General features: G+C 44.5%; 1 protein-coding gene across 1 annotated transcript; it reads left to right on the top strand.

The window, feature by feature from the left end:
• Positions 1–5,678: 5,678 nt before the first annotated feature.
• Positions 5,679–6,101, top strand: LOC145398010 (uncharacterized). The gene has a single exon (XM_080270976.1). The coding sequence runs from the start codon at positions 5,679–5,681 to the stop codon at positions 6,099–6,101; it is 423 nt and encodes a 140-aa protein (XP_080127102.1).
• The last annotated feature ends 14,645 nt before the right edge of the window (positions 6,102–20,746 follow it).

Genomic DNA, 20,746 nt, shown 5'->3' on the forward strand with positions numbered 1-20,746 from the left:
GTGTCTACGGTGACTCGTACAACACCATTACGTAAAGTCTGGTCCACCATAAGAATATTAAATAATAAAGGCCCATATTTCCCAGTCACCACCCTTCAGGTGAATAATAACATCTATGACGAGCCCGTGGACGTTGCTAACATCCTCGCCAGGAGTTTTTCTCATGTAAGTAGCTCAGCCAATTATGACCCGCGTTTCCAACATCATAAACGCACGGCTGAGCTACAGATATTAGACTTTGCCACAGAAGACGTAAACTCCCCGTACAACCAAGAGTTTACGCTAGATGAACTGCTCCTTGCCCTTAAATCCTGTAAAGACACCAGCCCTGGACCAGACACCATCACGTACGGTATGATCCAGCATCTTAATCAGGACAACCTGATTAAGATGTTAGCATTGTACAATGAGATTTGGGCGTCTCGAACGTTCCCAAACTCATGGCACTTTGCGCACGTCATACCGATACCCAAAGAGGCTGGTCGTCTTATGAATCCCACTTCATTTCGTCCTATTGTGTTGACTTCTTGTCTATGTAAGGTCATGGAACGAATGGTTAACAATAGGCTTCTTTTTGTTTTAGAGTCGAAGAATTTGTTAAATGATCAACAATGTGGCTTCCGTAAATACAGAAGTTCACTAGATCATTTAATGAATTTGGAGCATTGTATTGCAGAGGCATTTGCCAATAAAGAATTCATGATAGGGGTGTTCCTGGACATCCATAAAGCCTATGACATGACCTGGCGACACGGTGTACTAATGAAGCTCTATGCTTATGGTTTAAGAGGAAATTTGCCTGTTTTTATTTCAAATTTCTTAAGGGACAGAACTTTCTCTGTCAAATTGCCCCGTAACGTAACATCGGATATATTTATCCAGGAAAACGGGGTGCCACAGGGAAGTGTGCTTAGTCCTACTTTATTTAGTATTATGATCAATGATATTCTGTCATCAGCTCCCATCCCGAGGAATCTTAAATACTCACTCTACGCTGACGATTGTGCAATATGGCACTCTTCCCGTAATGCACAATTTTCGGCTGGGCGGATTCAAGCAGCCCTTGACTCCGTCCACCAATGGGCCTTGCAGTGGGGATTTAAGTTTTCCGTACGTAAGTGTGCCGCTATAGTTTTCACTAATCGTAACGTACCTAATTTGTGCTTAACTTTGGATAATCAGGCGGTACCTTTTCAAAATTCTGTAAAATTTTTAGGAATACATTTTGATCGTAGAATGAATTTTAAACTTCACGTTAATACTTTGCTTGCTCGTTGTGATAAACCGTTAAATGTCCTCAAGTACCTAGCGGGTACTACCTGGGGTGCCGACAGAAAATCTTTATTAATGGTGTATAAGTCCCTTATTCGATCGAAGCTAGACTATGGCGCACAGGTGTATGGCTCGGCATCCGATGCCACTCTGAAAGGATTGGATGTGTTGCAGAATAAATGTTTGCGAATGTGTCTTGGAGCTGTCCGGTGTACCCGTGTAGCTCGTATGGAAGTGGAGGCGAATGTGCCTCCCCTCCGTATTCGCCGTGACCACCTGGCCTTGTCCTATGGTGTAAGGACATTAAGAAAAAGTAATATCGGCAATGTGGCCTGTACCCCTCTGCGTCAATACCACCACCTTCTGCGGGGGGTGCGTCGGCCACTTGCCGCTCGCCTCCACTTACTGACTCAGGAGCTTGATGTGGACCCCAGTGACTGTGACAAGTTGGTGCTTAAAAACATAGCGCCTTGGGAGCCACCCGGCTTTATAGTCGATGTTACATGGCTCCCAGCACCAAAGGCCAAGGCGCCGGAGGCGGAGGTCCACCACTTGTTTCGTAACATCATTGTTCGTCACTTGGGGTCCCATCAATTGTACACCGATGGCTCCAAGTCGAGTGAATGTGTGGGTGCAAGTGTGTGGTCGACTGAATGTGCCCTCAGGTATCGGTTGCCGACTCATACATCTGTGTTTACTTCAGAACTCTTTGCTATTGACAAAGCCATAGACTATGCTCTCAATTCTAGGCATGACTCATTTGTCATTTTTTCAGATTCAAAATCAGCCCTTCAGGCAATTGGATCTTGTACTACGGACTCTCACGAGATCCAGGGCCGCATCGTTAATAAGTTGCATTCATGCAACAAGTCATTCACGCTGATCTGGGTGCCTGGTCATTGTCGTATCTACGGCAATGAGCAGGCTGACTTACTTGCAAAGTCGGCTGTGGAACTCGAGGAGACTTGGGACGTTCCTCGTGATCTACGGTCGAGTCTCTCTCTCGGAAAGAAATCAATAAATCTTCTGTGGCAAGGTCAGTGGACCAGACTAAATATTCCAACTTGTAAGCCGTACCTGGGCGACTGGGACACTGCCAACCGTCCCAGTCGCCTAGAAGAAAAAGTGTTGGCACGGTTGCGGCTTAATGCCACCATTTTAACCCACATAAAACCATATATGGAAAGACGCTTCCCACCGCACTGTAACATCTGTAATGCGGTGTTATCTATCAGTCATATCATCCTGCGCTGTCGGCGATTTATTCGTGAACGTGCTTCACTTATAAATTACTGCGGCGCAGTAGACGTCCCCTTCACCCTTTCCACCATCCTGGGTGATGGGGACATTGTTATGACTGATAAATTGATGGCTTTCTTGAGAGAGACCGGACTGATCAGAGTGATGTGACTTTTTTACTGTGTGGTTATGGTTTTTATGAAGAGTAAATATGTATATATTGTAATATTAATTAGGGTTGACAGTTGACATATTTTAAATAGTTCCTCCTCTCACCGATCTATTTCTAATATTGATGTCCCCTACATTAAGCCAAGTTCCTCGCCTGACAGTCACCAGCTGATGAGTGCAAGTGTGCAATATAGGAAGGTATTGGGCACTTGCAGTCGATGGTAGTCTGCTGGGCGAGGTTCTTCACTCTCTGTACAAATTATGTAAATACATTATATTATCTTGCTTAAGTTATTCTAATTAGGGACGACAGCTGACGTATATGGAAATGTTCCTGACTCGTCTGGTTCCCTTTCATATATTGATGTCCCCTATATTAGGTTGTGCCTCGACTGACAGTTACCAGGTGATGAGTGCAGGTATGTAATGTAGAAAGGCATTACATATCTGCAGTCGATGGTGTTCTGTTAGTCGAGGTATTTTTACCATTAGTGTAGGTCTAGCTATTTGTCTCTGTAGGATTTAGTATAGGTTAGCGATTTGTCTGTTAGGTGATTAGTTTTAGGGTCTTTAGATTAGTTTTACTTTATAATATAAGGTATAAAAAATATAAAACCAAGAAAAAATCAAAAAATAAAAATACAAAAAAAAAATTTAAATAAGATTAAAATTATTATATATATATGTACGTTTGCATGAAAGTGTGTCTGTATGTATGCATAGAAGCGTGTGTGTGTGTGTGTGTGTGTGTGTGTGTGTGTGTATGTATGTATATATATATGTTTGTATATATATGTATATATGTTTAAATGTATATACATATATATATAAATGGCCTTAATAACCAGGGGCTTCGGCCCCAATGGTTGATAGGCCGGAAAAAAAAAAAAAAAAAAAAAAAAAAAAAAAAAATTTCATCAGTTCCGGTCCAGCTCTCGCCCAAGGCAGACGTCTCGATGCCTGAAGTTCGAGCTCCTGTTTCCACTGCTCACGCCTGCGACCCGTTGAGGGGGGCATCTCGTAGTGTTTCGAAGCCGCCGGGAGCCAGTAAGATCGTGGGTGTGGTGGTTTGGTTCAATGTGAAGTCCGGGTACGGGTTCATCAAGCGCCGGGACACCGGTGTTGATGTTTTCGTACATAGACTCGGGATCATTGCACCAAATCCCCGACTCTTTCGGCGTTCTCTTGGCGAGGGTGAGACAGTGGAGTTTCGTCTCCGTCAGTCTCCTAAGGGTCCTGAGGCTAGTGACGTCACTGGGCCTGGGGGTGTTGCTGTGCAGGGCTCCGCCCATGCACGGCGGCGCCCTATGGCCCAGAGACGCCGGCCTCGCGGTCCTGGGTGTTCTGGGGAGACGAATCTCCTTGTTTCGATGTGTGTCGCCACGGCACAGGCTTTTAGTGGGGGTGACAAGGCTGTTTTGCGCGTTCTCCTCCCTCAGATCTTCGAGGAGAACGGGCTACCGGGCCTTGCCATCCCTCGGAGCTTTGCCGGCGATCCACATTTCGTCCTTCGTCAGGAGCGTCGTCCCCGGCGGCCGCAGTCGCAGCCACGGCCACGTCCACCTCGGCCTCGCACTACACCGCGGAAAAGGCTGCGATTGGATCACCCCATCAACAGGGCGACTGGCTTGACTGACCCTCCGATCACCGACCCGGATCCGACTACGGCTATGGATTTAGACACAATCACCGTTTCTGCTGAGGTACACCCCTTGCCTACCGCAGCTGCAGGAGACAGGGCTGCCTCACCTGATCCAGCCGATTCCTTGGATCATCAGGGCCCTTCCTCCCAGGACTCTCCATCTGCTGCTGAGGGTGTGGCCCTCACGCCTGCTGCTGTGCCCGTGGCCTCGCTCTCCACACCTGTGGCTGTCCCTGATCACTCTCCTCTTCGCCCTGAGCTCGTTGCGATCTTGCCTCCCCATCTTGCTGAGACGGCTGCTGTCAATCCTGCAGCCGCTCGTGAGTTCATAGAGGCTGAACTCGAGCGTGGCTTGTTTGAAGCCATAGAAAAGATGAGGGAGAGCAATGATCTAGGCTGTCCATCTAGCCTACGAGACTCTGGGGATTTACCGATTTACGAAGATCTCGATCGGGACTCCCAATATACCGACATCGACGATTCTGATGAGGTGCCTTGATTTATACCTTCCTGCTCCAGTTGTTGCAGCTCGTGAATGCCCTCTGCCTCCTTTACGCTCGTTTGTCCCCGCTTTTTTTTTTTTTTTTTTTTTTTCTGCTTTGTGCTTTTTTGATTCTGCTTCTCTCTGACGGGCTCTTAGTTTGCCCATTCCCCACCATGCTGTGGGGAGAATATACAAACAACAACAACATTTTTTATAGGACTCGAAGGTAATGAGCATGCGGATCAGGCGGCGCGGCTGGCGTGCTCGCTCCGTGAGGTGTCTTTTGTCCTCCCGAGCGGGACGCATCAGATCCTTCAGCCGCTCAGGTCCACTGTCATGCGGTGGGCCCGGGAGGAGCATCAGGTTTGTGTGGCAGAAGGCTCTCGTTCTGCTACTTGGTATGCGGCGGCTACCCGCTGTGAGCCTCTGCCACCACTGCCTGATGTTCCCAATGCTGTCCTGGTCCACATTCGTCGGTTGCGTCTGGGCTTCCTATGCTACAGGCAGACAGCTCTAGCCCGGCCGGACCCGTGCAATTTTTGTCTGGAGTTGGAGGAGGAGCCTCTCCTACATTATGTCCTGCGGTGTCCGGTGACGCATGCCTTCCGATCCTGCTTGGCCCGCACTTTTGTTTGGTCCGGGGAGGACCTGCGGGACGCCCCCGCTGTGATTGCGGGGGTCCCTCTCCCCACTTTGATACGGGTGGTAACCCGATACCCGCCTCCTCGTTAGTCTGTCTATGCCATTTTGGCATGACCCCTAACGGGCTCCAGTTTGCCCGTGCCTCGGCCTCTGGGCCGGGGCGAATATCCCACCACCACCACCACACTCATTTTTCATTGAGTAGAATTGGTCAAAGTCAGCATCAACATGAGGTGTTTCTGGCTTTGGGTGATTTTGTTGTGTTTCCGTTTCATCACTGAGTGTGTGCGTCGGTATTTGTCCATAATTGAGGCGGCTCAAGCATTACAGATGCTCAAGGAAGGACACACCCAAAGAAGGGTTGCCCAAGCCCTTGGAGTGACTCCTAGCGTCATCAATCGGCTCTGGAGACGATACCAAGATGACGGGCTGTACACCAGAAGACCTGGGCAAGGTCACAGGCGCATGACATCCGCAAGACAAGACCGCTACCTGCGAGTGCTGGCCACCCAGAATCGACAGAGTACTGCCAGGGCACTGCAAAACGACTTCCAACGGGCTACTGGGGTCCGTGTCTCAAACCAGACTGTGGCAATCGGCTTCACGAGGACGGCCTTCGGGCTAGACGACCTGTTGTGGCCCCAGTTTTGACCTCAGCTCACTGAAGAGCACGTCTGGAGTTCGCCCGAGATCACGTACAGTGGCAGTTACGCCACTGGACCTCAGTACTGTTCTCAGATGAAAGCAGATTCAGTGTTTCGACCAACGACTGCCATATCAGAGTGTGGAGACATGCTGGAGAGCGGTACGCACCGTGCAACATTGTGGAACATGACCGGTATGGTGGTGGTTCCGTAATGGTCTGGGGGGGCATATGCATTGAGGGATGCACAGACCTCGTTGTGCTGAATGGCGGTACCCTGACAGCTGCACGATATGTGGAACAGATACTGGACCCTGTGGCGCTGTGGGAGAGGAGTTCCTTTTCATGCAGGACAATGCTCGCCCTCCCACTGCACGTGTCTCGATGAACTTCCTCCAGGAGCAAGGGATCGCCATAATGGAATGGCCAGCACGCTCACCAAACCTCAATTCCATCGAACATGTCTGGGACATGCTGGCACGGAGGGTACATGCTCGCCAACCTCGGCCTGATAGGTTCCAGCACTTACCGGGGCTTTGGTGGCAGAGTGGGGGAATATCCCCCAGGACGCCATACGACTCGTGATTCGGAGCATGACTCGTCGTTGTGGGGAGTGCATCCAGGAAAGAGGAGGTTACACTCATTATTAGAGACTTCAGAACCAGTTTTTAAGACAATTCTGAGACATTCCATGGCTGAGCCTATCTCTTGTTCATTTCTGTTTTGGGGGTTATCTGGTACTCGCTTGTTCCAACAATAAACTTCTCGTGTTGATTCCTTGCTGAACATTGCCTTTCATTGCTAACATATCGGGGAATACCCATAAGCAATTCTGAACCTAAACAAAGCATGGATTCTGAAATATCACAAATCAAAATCTTGTTTCCTTAATTGTTTTGAGTAGTGTATTTTGACGGTTTCTTACAGACTCCCAAACCTCAAGGGCTTTATGTTCTACAGCTTGAACACGTATTTATTCACCCACGACCCAGTCCTTGCACATAAAGGGCTATAAATTCTCGATTGGGTTTAGATCACAACCCTTTGAGGGTCAATCGAGGACTTCCAATTCCGGGTGCTGATTTAACCAATCCATTAACACAGTGCGCATATGCACAGGACTCCTGGCTTGAACAGGTCTAATAGGACGAGGAAGTGGGACTGCCGTACTTCGCACGGATGGGAATAAAACGATTTCTAACACGTCAGTGTGTTTTTGCACTGTAAATCTTTCTTCTATTATCGTCAATTCTCCAGGTCCATTGGCCCACATCCATCCCCCAAATGATACGTTCACCAGACCACTTTTGCCCTTTTGTATATTTTTCATCTCATACTGTCTATTGACCGATCTCCAGCACGTTCGAGCCCCTGCTTACACCGACGTGTAGCATTTCTCATCAGTTAATATTACTGTTCAAAAAAATCAACGTCTGTTCCTTAATGCTGTAAAGCAAAGCCTAGTCAACACTCTTTATTGGCTTGAAAGAGCTTTTATTTCTTGGCCATCCTGTAACAGTGAATGCCCATCTCACGAACGCGTCTTCTCGTCGTCGGTTGATCGCAAGGAAGTTGTAAAGTCCGAGTAACTTAAACTGCTGAACACTTTCACTGCTCGTTTACCATCTCCGCTATACGGGCGACATCTTGACAGTGAGAACCCAAGGTCTTTCACTGCGAGGTTTTGTCTTCACTGAACCCTCCATTTGCCACTGACGAATCCATTGATTCACAATCCTGACAGGGACACCTGTGAAGAAGACAATTTCTCTTAATGATTTTCCCACTTCCCACATCCCGATGATACGGACATGGAGGTTAATGCTCAGGATCTTTTGCACTCTTCCCTTCACCCATTGCATTGACGCGCCTCTCTGCCATTTCTACAGTGAATACAAAATAATGCAATAGTTGGTACTGTAGTCTTAGACTATTCATAGTTCATTGTTGATTGCACGATAACACAGGTAAAACCATCTTGCTCTGCCACTCTTGTCTACATTCAAAACAACGTCTGTGTGTGTGTGTGTGTGTGTGTGTGTGTGTGTGTGTGTGTGTTGTTACGGAACAGAGAAAGATAATGTACACTTTAAGTGAGAATACTGAAAATCACTACTGTCCCGCAAAGTTCCAGGTTCAAAACAAAAGAGTTAGGTAAAATTACAAGTTAAAGTTTAATGCTCAAACTAACAACTAAACATTCAGGACTCATAAGGATAATGTAATGGCAAAAAACAGGTTAAATATATGGTTAACTGCAATAGCCTCTATTAACACGAAATTAGCAAGAGTAAATTTATCTAAGTCAGCCCTGATAAAACGAGAAAACCGGCTAATGCTCAGTGAATGCAAGATATATTATTACAGACACAAAATATTATCAAAAATGACTGACATAAAAACACATGAATCACAAAAACCTCACTAGGCCTACGAATCAACACCTTATGCTATACAGTACAAGGAAAAAATGTAATAACACTTATACTCAAATTACACAGCTGCTAGATGGCTGGAGACTTCCTGAGCACTCACAATAATAACAACTGTACAGGGTAGGACAGAGATGTGAGCAAAATGAGGAGTAGATAAGTGGCAATTAATGCAGAGACTGAGCTCATTATATAGGGGCCGGCAGAGCTTGATACAACTTGCAAGAAGGACGTGCAAATGAAGCCATAGGGGACAAAGAGCTGACAATCCTGCCCTGAACAACAGAAAGAACGACTTACTCAACTATAAGGGTAGAAGGGGGGAGTGATGTAGAACACGCTCGTGATCAAACATGCAGCATACTGTACGTTAGAATAACACAAAGGATGATGAAATCATAGGCTATGTAACACCTCCCCACAAAGAAAAAGAAATTTACAAAGGAAATTTCTTATTACTGTAAAACAATCTGTCTAAAGTCTAGATAAGCAATCTGCAATAACATTTTCTTTCCCCTTGACATGTTGTATGTCTAATGAATACTCCTGAAGAAGTAGACTCCATCTTGTCAATCTCTGATTTTTATCTTTAAACTTACTAAGGAATTTCAGTGGGTTATGATCGGTATAAATGACTATGGGGTCAAAACCAGAACACAAATAAAATGAAAAATGCTGTAAACCCAAAATCAAGGCCAAAAGCTCTTTCTCAATAGTTGAGTAGTTCTTTTGAGGTGGAGTGAACTTCTTACTGTAATAAGATACAGGGTGTTCAATACCCTGATCATCCTCTTGCTGCAAAACAGCCCCAGCTCCTGTATCACTTGCGTCAACAACCATCTTAAAAGGCTTAGCAAAATTTGGAGTAGTGAGCACTGGCTGACTTAATAGGATAGCTTTAAGTTTGCTGAAAGAGGATTCACAGTCATCGGTCCAGACAAATTTAACTCCCTTTTTCAGTAGGTCTGTAAGTGGTGATACAAGAATTGAAAAGTTATGAACAAATCTCCTGTAATAACCTACCATTCCCAAAAATCTTTGTAGCTCTTTCCTACTTTTAGGTCTGGGAAGATCACTTATAACCTGAACCTTAGCTGCTGCTGGTGCAACATGTCCATCACCAATTACGTACCCAAGGTACTGAACTTTAGCTTGACCAAACTCACACTTTGATAAATTAGCTACAAGATTAGCCTGAACCAAACGCTCAAGAAATTTACTGACATGGCATAGGTGATCTTTCCAGTTGTCACTGAAGATTAATACATCATCAATATAAACAACACACCCTGCCAAACCCTCTGTTACAACATTCATGAGCTTCTGAAATGTGGCTGGTGCATTCTTCATACCATATGGCATTACAGAACATGCAAAAGTCTTTCCTAGTGTTACAAAACATGAGATCTCCCTAGCACGTTCAGTCATAGGTACTTGCCAGTATCCCTTTAACAAATCAAACTTACTTATGTATCTAGCCTTTCCGGTCTTGTCTATGCAATCTTCCACGCGAGGGAGAGGGTAAGTGTCTGTTTTGGTTATCTGATTAACACGTCTGTAGTCGATGCAAAGCCGCTGTGACCCACCTGGCTTAGGGACTAGAGTGACAGGAGAACTCCACTCGCTCTGACAGGGCTCAATCATCTTGTGGTCCAACAGGTAGCCAAGCTCCGTCTGGATGAGAGGAACTTTCATTGGGTTCACACGGTAAGGAGGCAATTTAATTGGCTTTGCGTCTCCAACATCGACATCATGCATCAACACAGTGGTTCTTCCTGGAGTGGCACGGAACACTTGCGGGTACTCCTGCGGTAACGCCGAAAACTCCTCCCTTTCTTCGGGAGGTAGATGAGAAAGCTTAGTCTGGAGATCATTCATGATATCAGGATTCTTCCCCAAACTATCACTCAGGCTCATGCTGCATGGGAGAGCTTCACTTGCAGACTCGGGTGGAACAGCTACAGTGCAGACTGGGTTATTTTCGTCCCGCCTGTGATATAACTTTAGCATGTTGATGTGATAAAGTTGCTTGTTCTTTCTACGATCTGGTGTGGCAATGACATAGTTGACATCACTGAGTTTCTTCTCCACGAAATAAGGACCACTAAACTTGGCTTGAAGAGGTTGCCCATGCACCGGTAGCAGAATCAAAACCTGATCTCCTGGCTGAAAGTGGCTTAACCTGGACTTCTTATCATACCAAGTCTTCATCTTCTCCTGAGCAGCTCCTAAATTCTCTCTCGCCAGCTGTAAAACAGTGGACGGCCGTTCTTTGAACTTCATCACATACTCCAGCAGGTTGACGTCATCTTCCTCTGACAGCCAGCATTCCTTGAGTAACTTAAGGGGTCCTCTTACTTCATGGCCAAACAGTAGTTCAAAAGGTGAGAAGCCCAGTGATTCATTTGGAGATTCTCTTGTGGCAAATACGACGAATGGAAGACCTTTATCCCAGTCTTTCTGATGTTCCAAACAGTATTTCTTGAGCATCGATTTGAGTGTTTGATGATATCTCTCCAATGCTTCTTGGGTCTGGGGATGGTAAGCTGAAGACATGACTGGGTGATGCCCAACTCTTTCAGAGACTGCTTGAAAACATTTGACATGAAATTACTTCTCCGGTTTGACTGTACCTCCTTGGGCAGACCAAACTTTGTGAAGAACCCTAGCATTTCCTTAACCACGTTCTTTGCTGAGATATTTCTAAGTGGAATGGCTTCAAGATAACGAGTAGCCATATCAATCAGGGTCAACACATAAGAAAATCCTGAAGAAGTCTTAGGAAGAGGACCCACAATATCCACCAACACACGGGTGAATGGCACCTCAAAAGGAGGAATGGGAACTAGACGTGCAACCTTTTCGGTCTGATTACACTTCCCCACAACTTGACAGGTGTGACAAGACTTACAATACCAGGAAACATCCCTGAAGATACCTGGCCAGTAGAAGTGTTTCAAAATGCGTGCCACAGTCTTCCTCACTCCAAGGTGTCCTGCCAAACTGGAATCATGAGCCACTCTAATGATATCCTGCCTATAAACACGAGGGATGACAACTTGATGTACAACCTCCCATTCACAGTCGGCTGATGCTGTTGGGGGTCTCCACTTCCTCATAAGTACTCCTGACTTTATATAATAACAAGTAGAAGCACCGGCTGACTCTTCCTCACTGCAAGCAGAGTTAGCTAGACCTTTCAACTCAGGGTCAGCAACCTGCAACTCAACCAACTCTTGACGAGACAAATTATCAACACTACGCGGTACTGCCTCATCTGGTGAGTGGTCCAAATTAGCAAGAAAAGTGTCAGCTAGGATAACATCATCATCATCATTATCCTCTAAGTCACCAGTAACCTTAGACTTAGCCCTAGTGACAGCACATGCAGGGAACACATCAGGGACATCACAATCCTGGGCTGCAGCCACCGGCTCACCAGACAACTGAGGAGCTGGACACACCCGACCTCCACCAATATCATTTCCAAGTAAGAAAGTTACACCTGACATTGGGAGTGTCTCAACCAACCCAACCATAACGGAAGCATTAACAAAACCAGACTCTAAATTCACTCTGCACAGAGGGACAGAGAAGTAATTATTCCCTACACCTTGTAAGATTACAGTTTCATCAGAGGAATTAACATTAGAGCCTAGAACACTGGTCAGCATAAGGGATTGGCAAGCACCTGTATCACGATATATTTTAACTGATTTCCTGTCATTACTGTCCAGAGGACTGACAAAACCATTAGACAGGAAATTAGCACATGAACTCTTGAGAGTGTCACCCATGTTACTGCTCAAAAGAGGAGCTCCATCATGAGAATTTAATTTACCCCTCAAAGCAGGTTCAGTTAACTCAGTTAAAGAATTCTGGGAACTCTCAAGGGTGGACACTAGACCAATTGACTGAATATTTAAAGACTCCTTTTTGTTCACATCACACTGTCTCCTGAAACATTTCTCCGTAGTATGACCAAGCTTACTACAATAAGTACATTTACTTTTCTCAAATCTAGAGATGAAGCTGGTATTTACTTCCTGAGAAACATCATCTTTATTCTCTTTCCTTTTACCTGTACTCTGAGTAGAGGCAACGTACTTACTCTCAGCTTTCCTTTTTTCTCTAGAATATCTCTTGTGAGTGAGAACATATTCATCAGCTAAAACTGCAGCATCAGACAAATTATCTATTCTTTTCTCATCAAGATATAGGCTTACATCATCATTAATACACCTTTTGAAGTCCTCCAGCAAAATCATCTGCTTAAATTTGTCAAAATCAGAATCCACATTCTTAGAATTTAACCACTGCTCTAACAGATCTTCTTTGATTTTTGCATACTGAACATGGGATTGCTTATCTTGCTTATAAGTTGTCCTAAATTTTACTCTATAGGCTTCAGGAACAAGCTCATAGACCTTAAGAATCAAGCTCTTAACTACATCATAATTATCAGATTGATCCTGAGGCAAAGATGCATAAGTTACTTGAGCTTTACCGGTGAGAACAGTTTGAAGGAGCACTGGCCAATACTTTTTGGGCGAATTAAAACCTGTAGCTACCCTCTCAAACAACTGAAAAAACTTTGTACGATTCATTAAAAGGAGGGACAAGTTTAACATTTTTAGCCACATCAAAATCATCAGAGCTAGATGATCCAGTTCCACCTTGTTTCATGCGATACTCATGGTCTGCCTGAATCCTAGCTAGTTCAATTAGTGCCTGAGCCTTTACCTGTACCTCCTGAATACGAGCCTGAGATTGAGCCTCCTTAGCATTGGCTTGAAATTCAGCCTCCTGAATACGAGCCTGAGACTCCGCCTCCTTAGCCTGAGACTCAGCCTCCTTAGCACGTGCCTGAAACTCAGCCTCATTAAGACGAGCCTCCGGCAGAGCTAGCTGTAACTTAGCTATTTCAATCTGCGTTTGCTCATTTAGAGGAGTTACATTAAACAAGCTTTTATTAATCATGCCAACAATTTGATCTTTAGAATGATGAGAGTGAACTGCAATTCCCAATTGTTGAGCAACAAGCTTAAGTTCATTCTTTGTTCTGTTTTCTACATCACACGCTGTTTGCACATTTGACAAAAAATCTTAGGCTCCATGAAGCGTAGTAATAGTAGACATCATGAATAAATCACAGTCACAAAATATCAAGCAATATCCTTATGATAATATCCTGAATATCCTGATAAGAGGTCGCCAAATTTATGTTACGGAACAGAGAAAGATAATGTACACTTTAAGTGAGAATACTAAAAATCACTACTGTCCCGTAAAGTTCCAGGTTCAAAACAAAAGAGTTAGGTAAAATTACAAGTTAAAGTTTAATGCTCAAATTAACAACAAAACATTCAGGACTCATAAGGATAATGTAATGGCAAAAAACAGGTTAAATATATGGTTAACTGCAATAGCCTCTATTAACACGAAATTAGCAAGAGTAAATTTATCTAAGTCAGCCTTGATAAAACGAGAAAACCGGCTAATGCTCAGTGAATGCAAGATATATTATTACAGACACAAAATATTATCAAAAATGACTGACATAAAAACACATGAATCACAAAAACCTCACTAGGCCTACGAATCAACACCTTATGCTATACAGTACAAGGAAAAAATGTAATAACACTTATACTCAAATTACACAGCTGCTAGATGGCTGGAGACTTCCTGAGCACTCACAATAATAACAACTGTACAGGGTAGGACAGAGATGTGAGCAAAATGAGGAGTAGATAAGTGGCAATTAATGCAGAGACTGAGCTCATTATATAGGGGCCGGCAGAGCTTGATGCAACTTGCAAGAAGGACGTGCAAATGAAGCCATAGGGGACAAAGAGCTGACAATCCTGCCCTGAACAACAGAAAGAACGACTTACTCTACTATAAGGGTAGAAGGGGGGAGTGATGTAGAACACGCTTGTGATCAAACATGCAGCATACTGTACGTTAGAATTACACAAAGGATGATGAAATCATAGGCTATGTACTGTGTGTGTGTGTGTGTGTGTGTGTGTGTGTGTGTGTGTGTGTGTGTGTGTTTCGAACAACCATTCATGTCATTTTACTACATAATTATGAGGTTTTACCATCCTGGCATTGCCACATTCTTGCCATCCATGATAACTTGCAATGCTTAGTAAATACTTCGCATTGAGTTTGCAGTCTCTCTCTCTCTCTCTCTCTCTCTCTCTATGTATTATGCATAGAAATATAGATGGATAGATAGATAGATAGATAGATATAGATATATATATAGAGATAGATAGATAGATGGATATAACTCTATCGGATACCTAAGTGATGCTACAGAATATGGTGAATGGTTTTGGCGTTTTAGGTAGAGCCAGGATTCCGGGGGCTTGATTTATGATTGAATGGAAGCGTGGCCCATTGGACTGGGCAGACTTGGGCTGTCTGGACGTTGCTACTCATCACCCTGCCGTAGGGTGGGAATGGAGGTCCGGATGATCATGATGAAGAGAGAGAGAGAGAGAGAGAGAGAGAGAGAGAGAGAGATTCGTGCAATGACTAAGGGAAGGTTTGGGAAATGAGTATTTTTTTTTTTTATAATCAAGAGACTACGAATAAAGCTGGTCAGACTGTCTCTAGTTAATATGTATGCAATGAATGTGTGGTATACGCGATACAGGGAAATTTTCCACTATCACTGGTTTTTAGATCACCCACTGGCCCTCCCTGTATTTTTGATCACATATAGCACTGGATCTAAACACGGGGTCCGTGGACCCTCAGGGGAGGGAGTAAGTAGGTAGGAAGAGCGAATGTGGGCGAAGAGAGGTAAGGAGTTGGAAGGAGAGAGGTAGGAGGTTGATAGGAAGGGTGAGAATGGGTGGCATGGGGATCGAGATGTAAGAGAAAAGGATGGAGATACAGGGGAATACAACAAAATAACCAGAGCTACTTATTTTGATCGGAGTTGGTAGTAGTCTGGGATATTTCTATATTCTGCTTAACCTCTTCACTTCGTGCTGTCCGTTTCCTCCACCACTGAACCGTAGAGGCTGAAAATCACTACGAGAGTTTCTAGGCTGACATTTACGTATTCTCATAGTCTCATGAAATACTTGACCATAATCATATTATTGTAAGTCTTGAATATAACAACCTAACCTTATCAGTGAATCAGACTGAGATAATGGCAATATTGGTAACTTATCATTCCATGGATCTGGACACTGAATCCCTCCCTGTGACCCCGTCTCCTGCCACACCGGCATCTCGCATCCCCCTCCTCCCGAAGCACCGTTGTTCGAACCTCAGTTGGTAGAGATTCATGCTGTGCCTGGGATCAGGACAGAACTTTTGACCGCCAGTGTACATAGTAATTGAGTTTAGTGTATTGGCATAAATAAGTTCCTCCCGTATTTCTGTTTTCCACTCCTGGTATATCCTTAAGCTTTTTTTTACTTTCTGTCTCCTCTCCCCACTTCTTTGCATCCCATATCTGTGTTCTTCTCTGTAGCTGGTTTGTAGTTAATGTTTTTATTTCCTGATTGTTTAGGTGTACCTCTTCTAGAAACACAAGAGAGGTGCGGAACTAAAGAGAAAAATATATAGTAGCCTAAATTTGCAGAGAGTGCACTGGGGAGTCTGAAAAATATTAAGAACTTAAAAAAAAAAACGAAAATTACTGAAGAAAATGATAAAGGATGGAGGCGAAAAAAAAAAAAAAAAAAAAAAAATATATATATATATATATATATATATATATATATATATATATATATATATATATAGCGCGTTTTCTCTACCCTAACAAAGATCCGTAGCCCCTTTCAGATAAGTTAATGGGCAAGTGTAGTTAGTTTTGAGGGCAGATGCAACTAGTAACCAAGGAGACTCATTCCTACCTCATATCTACTGTACAGCTGGTCGAATTTTATATATTCAAGATGCAGTATTTAAACTTTGGTAGTTGCCTAGTTTCTCTAGATAAATAAAAAAATAATTAAATAAGGTGCTAGGTGGGGGGCGCTCACCATCCCCTCACTCAATGTATTGCTGATTTGGGTGTCTGCCCTTTCCTTTCAACCTTCCTTCCTCTTCACTTTACATTCCCTCTTGTGTCTTTCTTTCCTTCACTCTTTCCTCTTCCTTCCGCCTACTGATAACTCTACACTGAGTGACAAGCCAAATGGTTTCCTGTACACCAAGAAACCATTCACTACGCTGAGTGGTAACAACATAACCAAATTGTGGCGCCTGGTGGTTTAGTGGGTAGTTAAGGAGTTCCAATAGGATTGAGCCCGTGTAGGTTTATATCCAAGAGATGCTTGGGGCTTAGTGCTCACGTAATGCCACTCAGGGATGAGTGAGGGTGCTCACTCTCATCATAAATGTTAGGACCAACATGCCTAGCCCCGGGCTTCTACGCTTCTCGTGGAGCGGCATAGGATTGGGTGATGGATAGATGGAAGAATCAATAAACGGAGGCTAGGCATAGACAGAAATTAATGTTTGACCTGTCATTAAAAACAATATGATAATAGAATTGTATGTATAACACAGACACGATGCTGGTCAAGAAGAAGTGCTGTGGAAAGGATGAAGGGTTGTAATATCTATCCAGCCATTTAGTTACGAGAAATAGGATACCGAGGTGTGATATCCAGAATAAATAGCTATGAGAAATGCATCACGAAATTTCCACAGCCAATTCAAATAGGACTCTAATATTAAAAATGAGTTTGAGAAAAAAAATGAGTGAGCTAAATGAGATGAGTTTACTTTCTGCTCAAAGTAACACACACACACACACACACACACACACACACACACACACACACACACACACACACACACACACACACTCGCTGGCGCAGTGGTAACGTTCTCGCTTGCCATCTGGTAGACGGGAGTTCGCGCCTCGCTCAGGTTGCGAAAAGTTTCACTAACGAAGTGGGTGGTTACTGTCCCCCTTGAGCAAGGGGACGGGTGTGTGAAGGTCACAGCCTTGCCCTTAGATCGGACTATATGAGCTCTCAGCTCCCTTCCGGGAGGGTAAAATGCTGACGATCACGACCATCAAGTGATCCTGACCGACCCGGTGAATTACACACACATACACACACACACACACACACACACACACACACACACACACACACACACACACACACACACACACACACCTTGAAAGGAAGCAAAAAATACTAATCTAAAAAACAACAAAGAAGACCATGCATAGCATGGTGACTGATGCCAGGCATGCATCAGGTGTCACAAGATGGCGGCTGGTGTTACAGGATATCGGTTTGTGTCATAAGGTAGTGACTGGTGTCAGATGATGACGGATGGCGTCACAAGACGGCGGCTGGTGTCACTAGATGGTGGATAGTGGCAAGTTTCGAAAAAGTGGAAACGCAAAGATCTTAGTGTTAATGTCTAATTATGCAGAGGAGTGCATGTGCGTGAACCTGCTTGCGTGTGTGTGTGTGTGTGTGTGTGTGTGTGTGTGTGTGTGTGTGTGTGTAAAATTGCTAATCAGTTTCTACATTCCTATATAACAGGGATGTGTCAACATGATGCAGGGAACAAGCTTGCACTTCACTACAGGGACACAGTATCAAGACTGAAGGGACTGGAGAACAGAGGATAGCACGTGGAGTTACATGGAGACAGAAGACCTGGAGCGGTGGCGTCTTCGTCGTGGGTCTACCCCCCAGAGGCTGTCGAAGAGAAGTGGAGGACAGCATGGGGGCCAAACCACCGCAACTCCCCCCGGCCCCTCACTGGGCCCGAGTACCTGGGAGTGGCTTCGGTCGCCCGGGCAAGTACCACATCTCCCAACACAACACACACAACAACACTGTTTTTTCTACACCGAGAAATGACTCCCCGGCTGTCATTTCTCGACGACTTCTTCTAGCCGGGGACATTGAGAGCAATCCAGGACCCACCAACAAATTCATATATCCAACATGCTCAAAATCTATCACGTCGAGCCGACAGACAAAGGGTTCAATTCAGTGCAATTCGTACAAGAACTGAACCCATTATACCTACATAACACTTGCATCCAGAAAACATTACACAAACACCTGGACCTGCTCCTTATACTCCTTCTCCCCACCCACTAACCCCCCCAACAATCCTACTCCTACTTCCTTCACACCTCCACAGCCAAACCCACCGATCCTTCCCACACCATCCAGTCCCCCAACTCCTCCCATTCCAACCCATCCTAATCCACCTCAACCCTCACCTCCATCACAACCTCCTGCTGCCCCTTCCCCTCCACCCACACCACCTCCCCCCACGCGCTGCAGCAGCTAACACACATCGTACACACAACATAAACATCCTTCGTTAAACATAGATGGCATAAACACAAAAAAACAAGAACTCACACAATTCATCAAACAACAGAACATACACATTGCCATCTTACAAGAAACAAAACTACACAGAGCACAGAAAACACCGACATTTCATAACTTCACCACCATTTGACAAGACCGGGCCGACGGCGGTGGCGGTGGACTCATCACCCTGGTACACAAATCCATCAACTCTGCAGATACCAGTGCACACACAAAGTCACTTCTCCCACCACATGACACCACAACAGAAATACAACACTTGGTTTACAAAAAAAAAAAAAAAAAAAAAAAAAGAAGAAAATCTGAGGCAAACATGTGAATAGGTGTTTTTTACTAATTTTGATATGCTTAATTCAAATTTCTAAACAGTTTTGCTCTACCACCTCTAATTTTTTTCCTTTCACATATACCTGTTTTTATTATAATGCATATATTTATAGTATAATGAGTTTATTTCATATATTAAAATGGCATATTAGAGAACGAAACAAAACAGACACAGAACACTGACAGAACTAAATATTACCCTTACTTGGATATAAGCATATATACACACCATAGTACTACAGACAGTCAGAGGTGAGTTTTTTTGGGCGATCTGGTGTACTTTGCCTCCAGGATGTCGCGCAGGAGCATCCAGCAGAAGTCCCCCATCATGCTGGGGTTCCACTTGCCTTGGTAGTTGCTCTCCATCTTAGTAATATCTTGGTGGAACCTTTCCCCATGTTCGTCACTTACTGCTCCGAGGTTCTGGGGGAAGAAGTTGAGGTGGGAGTGGAGAAAGTGAATCTTAAGAGACATTCGGCACCCCATATCCTGATAAGCCTGCAACAACTTCTCGACACGCTCTTGGTAATTTAGTGCCCATATGTTACCAAGGAAGCCATGGCAGACTACCTTAAATGCTTCCCATGCTCTCAATTCCTTCAAGGTAAGCTTCCCTTGAATACCTCATCCTTCAGCACCTCCCGGATCTGAGGTCCGATGAAGATACCCTTCTGGAGCCTAGCAGAACTGAGAGCTGGGAACAGAGTGCACAGGTGTTGGAATGCAGCGTCATCCTTGTCCATGGCCTTCATAAAATTCTTCATAAGGCCAAACTTGATATGAAGAGGGGGAAGAAGCATGTCCACAAGAGGATTTTCTTGGGCATTGTGTTTCCCAGGCACGAAAGTGCTCCTATACCCCTAATCCTTCTGCGTGAAGTGCTTGACATGTTTGAGCTTGTTGTGGCGCGCGTTTTAAACCAAGTTCCAAGAAAATAGGACGGTAAATAGATTTTTGGTGAATATTTTGGGACTAGGCCTATATGTATACATGTATATACATGTATACATGTATATTTCAAAAACTAGAGGGGGTGAGTGAAAACGGATTTCGAATCTGAAATCAGCACCCCAAAATTAGGTTAAAACACCTAAAATCATGCTTGCCTCAAATTTTTGGTAAACCAGTGCAATCAATTAAAATACGCACTGATAACAAATCACATATAACAATCGCCAACACATACATTCCACCTCAATCGTCCCCCACAGTACCACACAGTTACGCTCCACAGATACACCACATCACTAACATACCCAACATCATCCTGGGTGGTGATTTCAAAGCCAAGTCGTCGGCCTGGCATGTCAACAACCCTGACACGGACAGAGGGCTGGTACTACAATCCCAGACAGATCATATTTTCATACTGAACAATCTAGCCCAACATACCCATATCCCACACCAAGCCCTCTCCCTCCCATTATCCCCAGACATTACCTTCTGCTCCCCAAATCTCTCCCCCACTACATCCTGGAGAGTGGTCAAAATCCTAGGTTCTGATCACCTTCCACTCATCATCAGTACCAA

Source organism: Coenobita brevimanus, chromosome 44 (assembly GCF_032717465.1).
Source record: "Coenobita brevimanus isolate Jiangsu-jjx chromosome 44, ASM3271746v2, whole genome shotgun sequence".
Classification (NCBI taxonomy): Eukaryota; Metazoa; Arthropoda; class Malacostraca; order Decapoda; family Coenobitidae; genus Coenobita; species Coenobita brevimanus.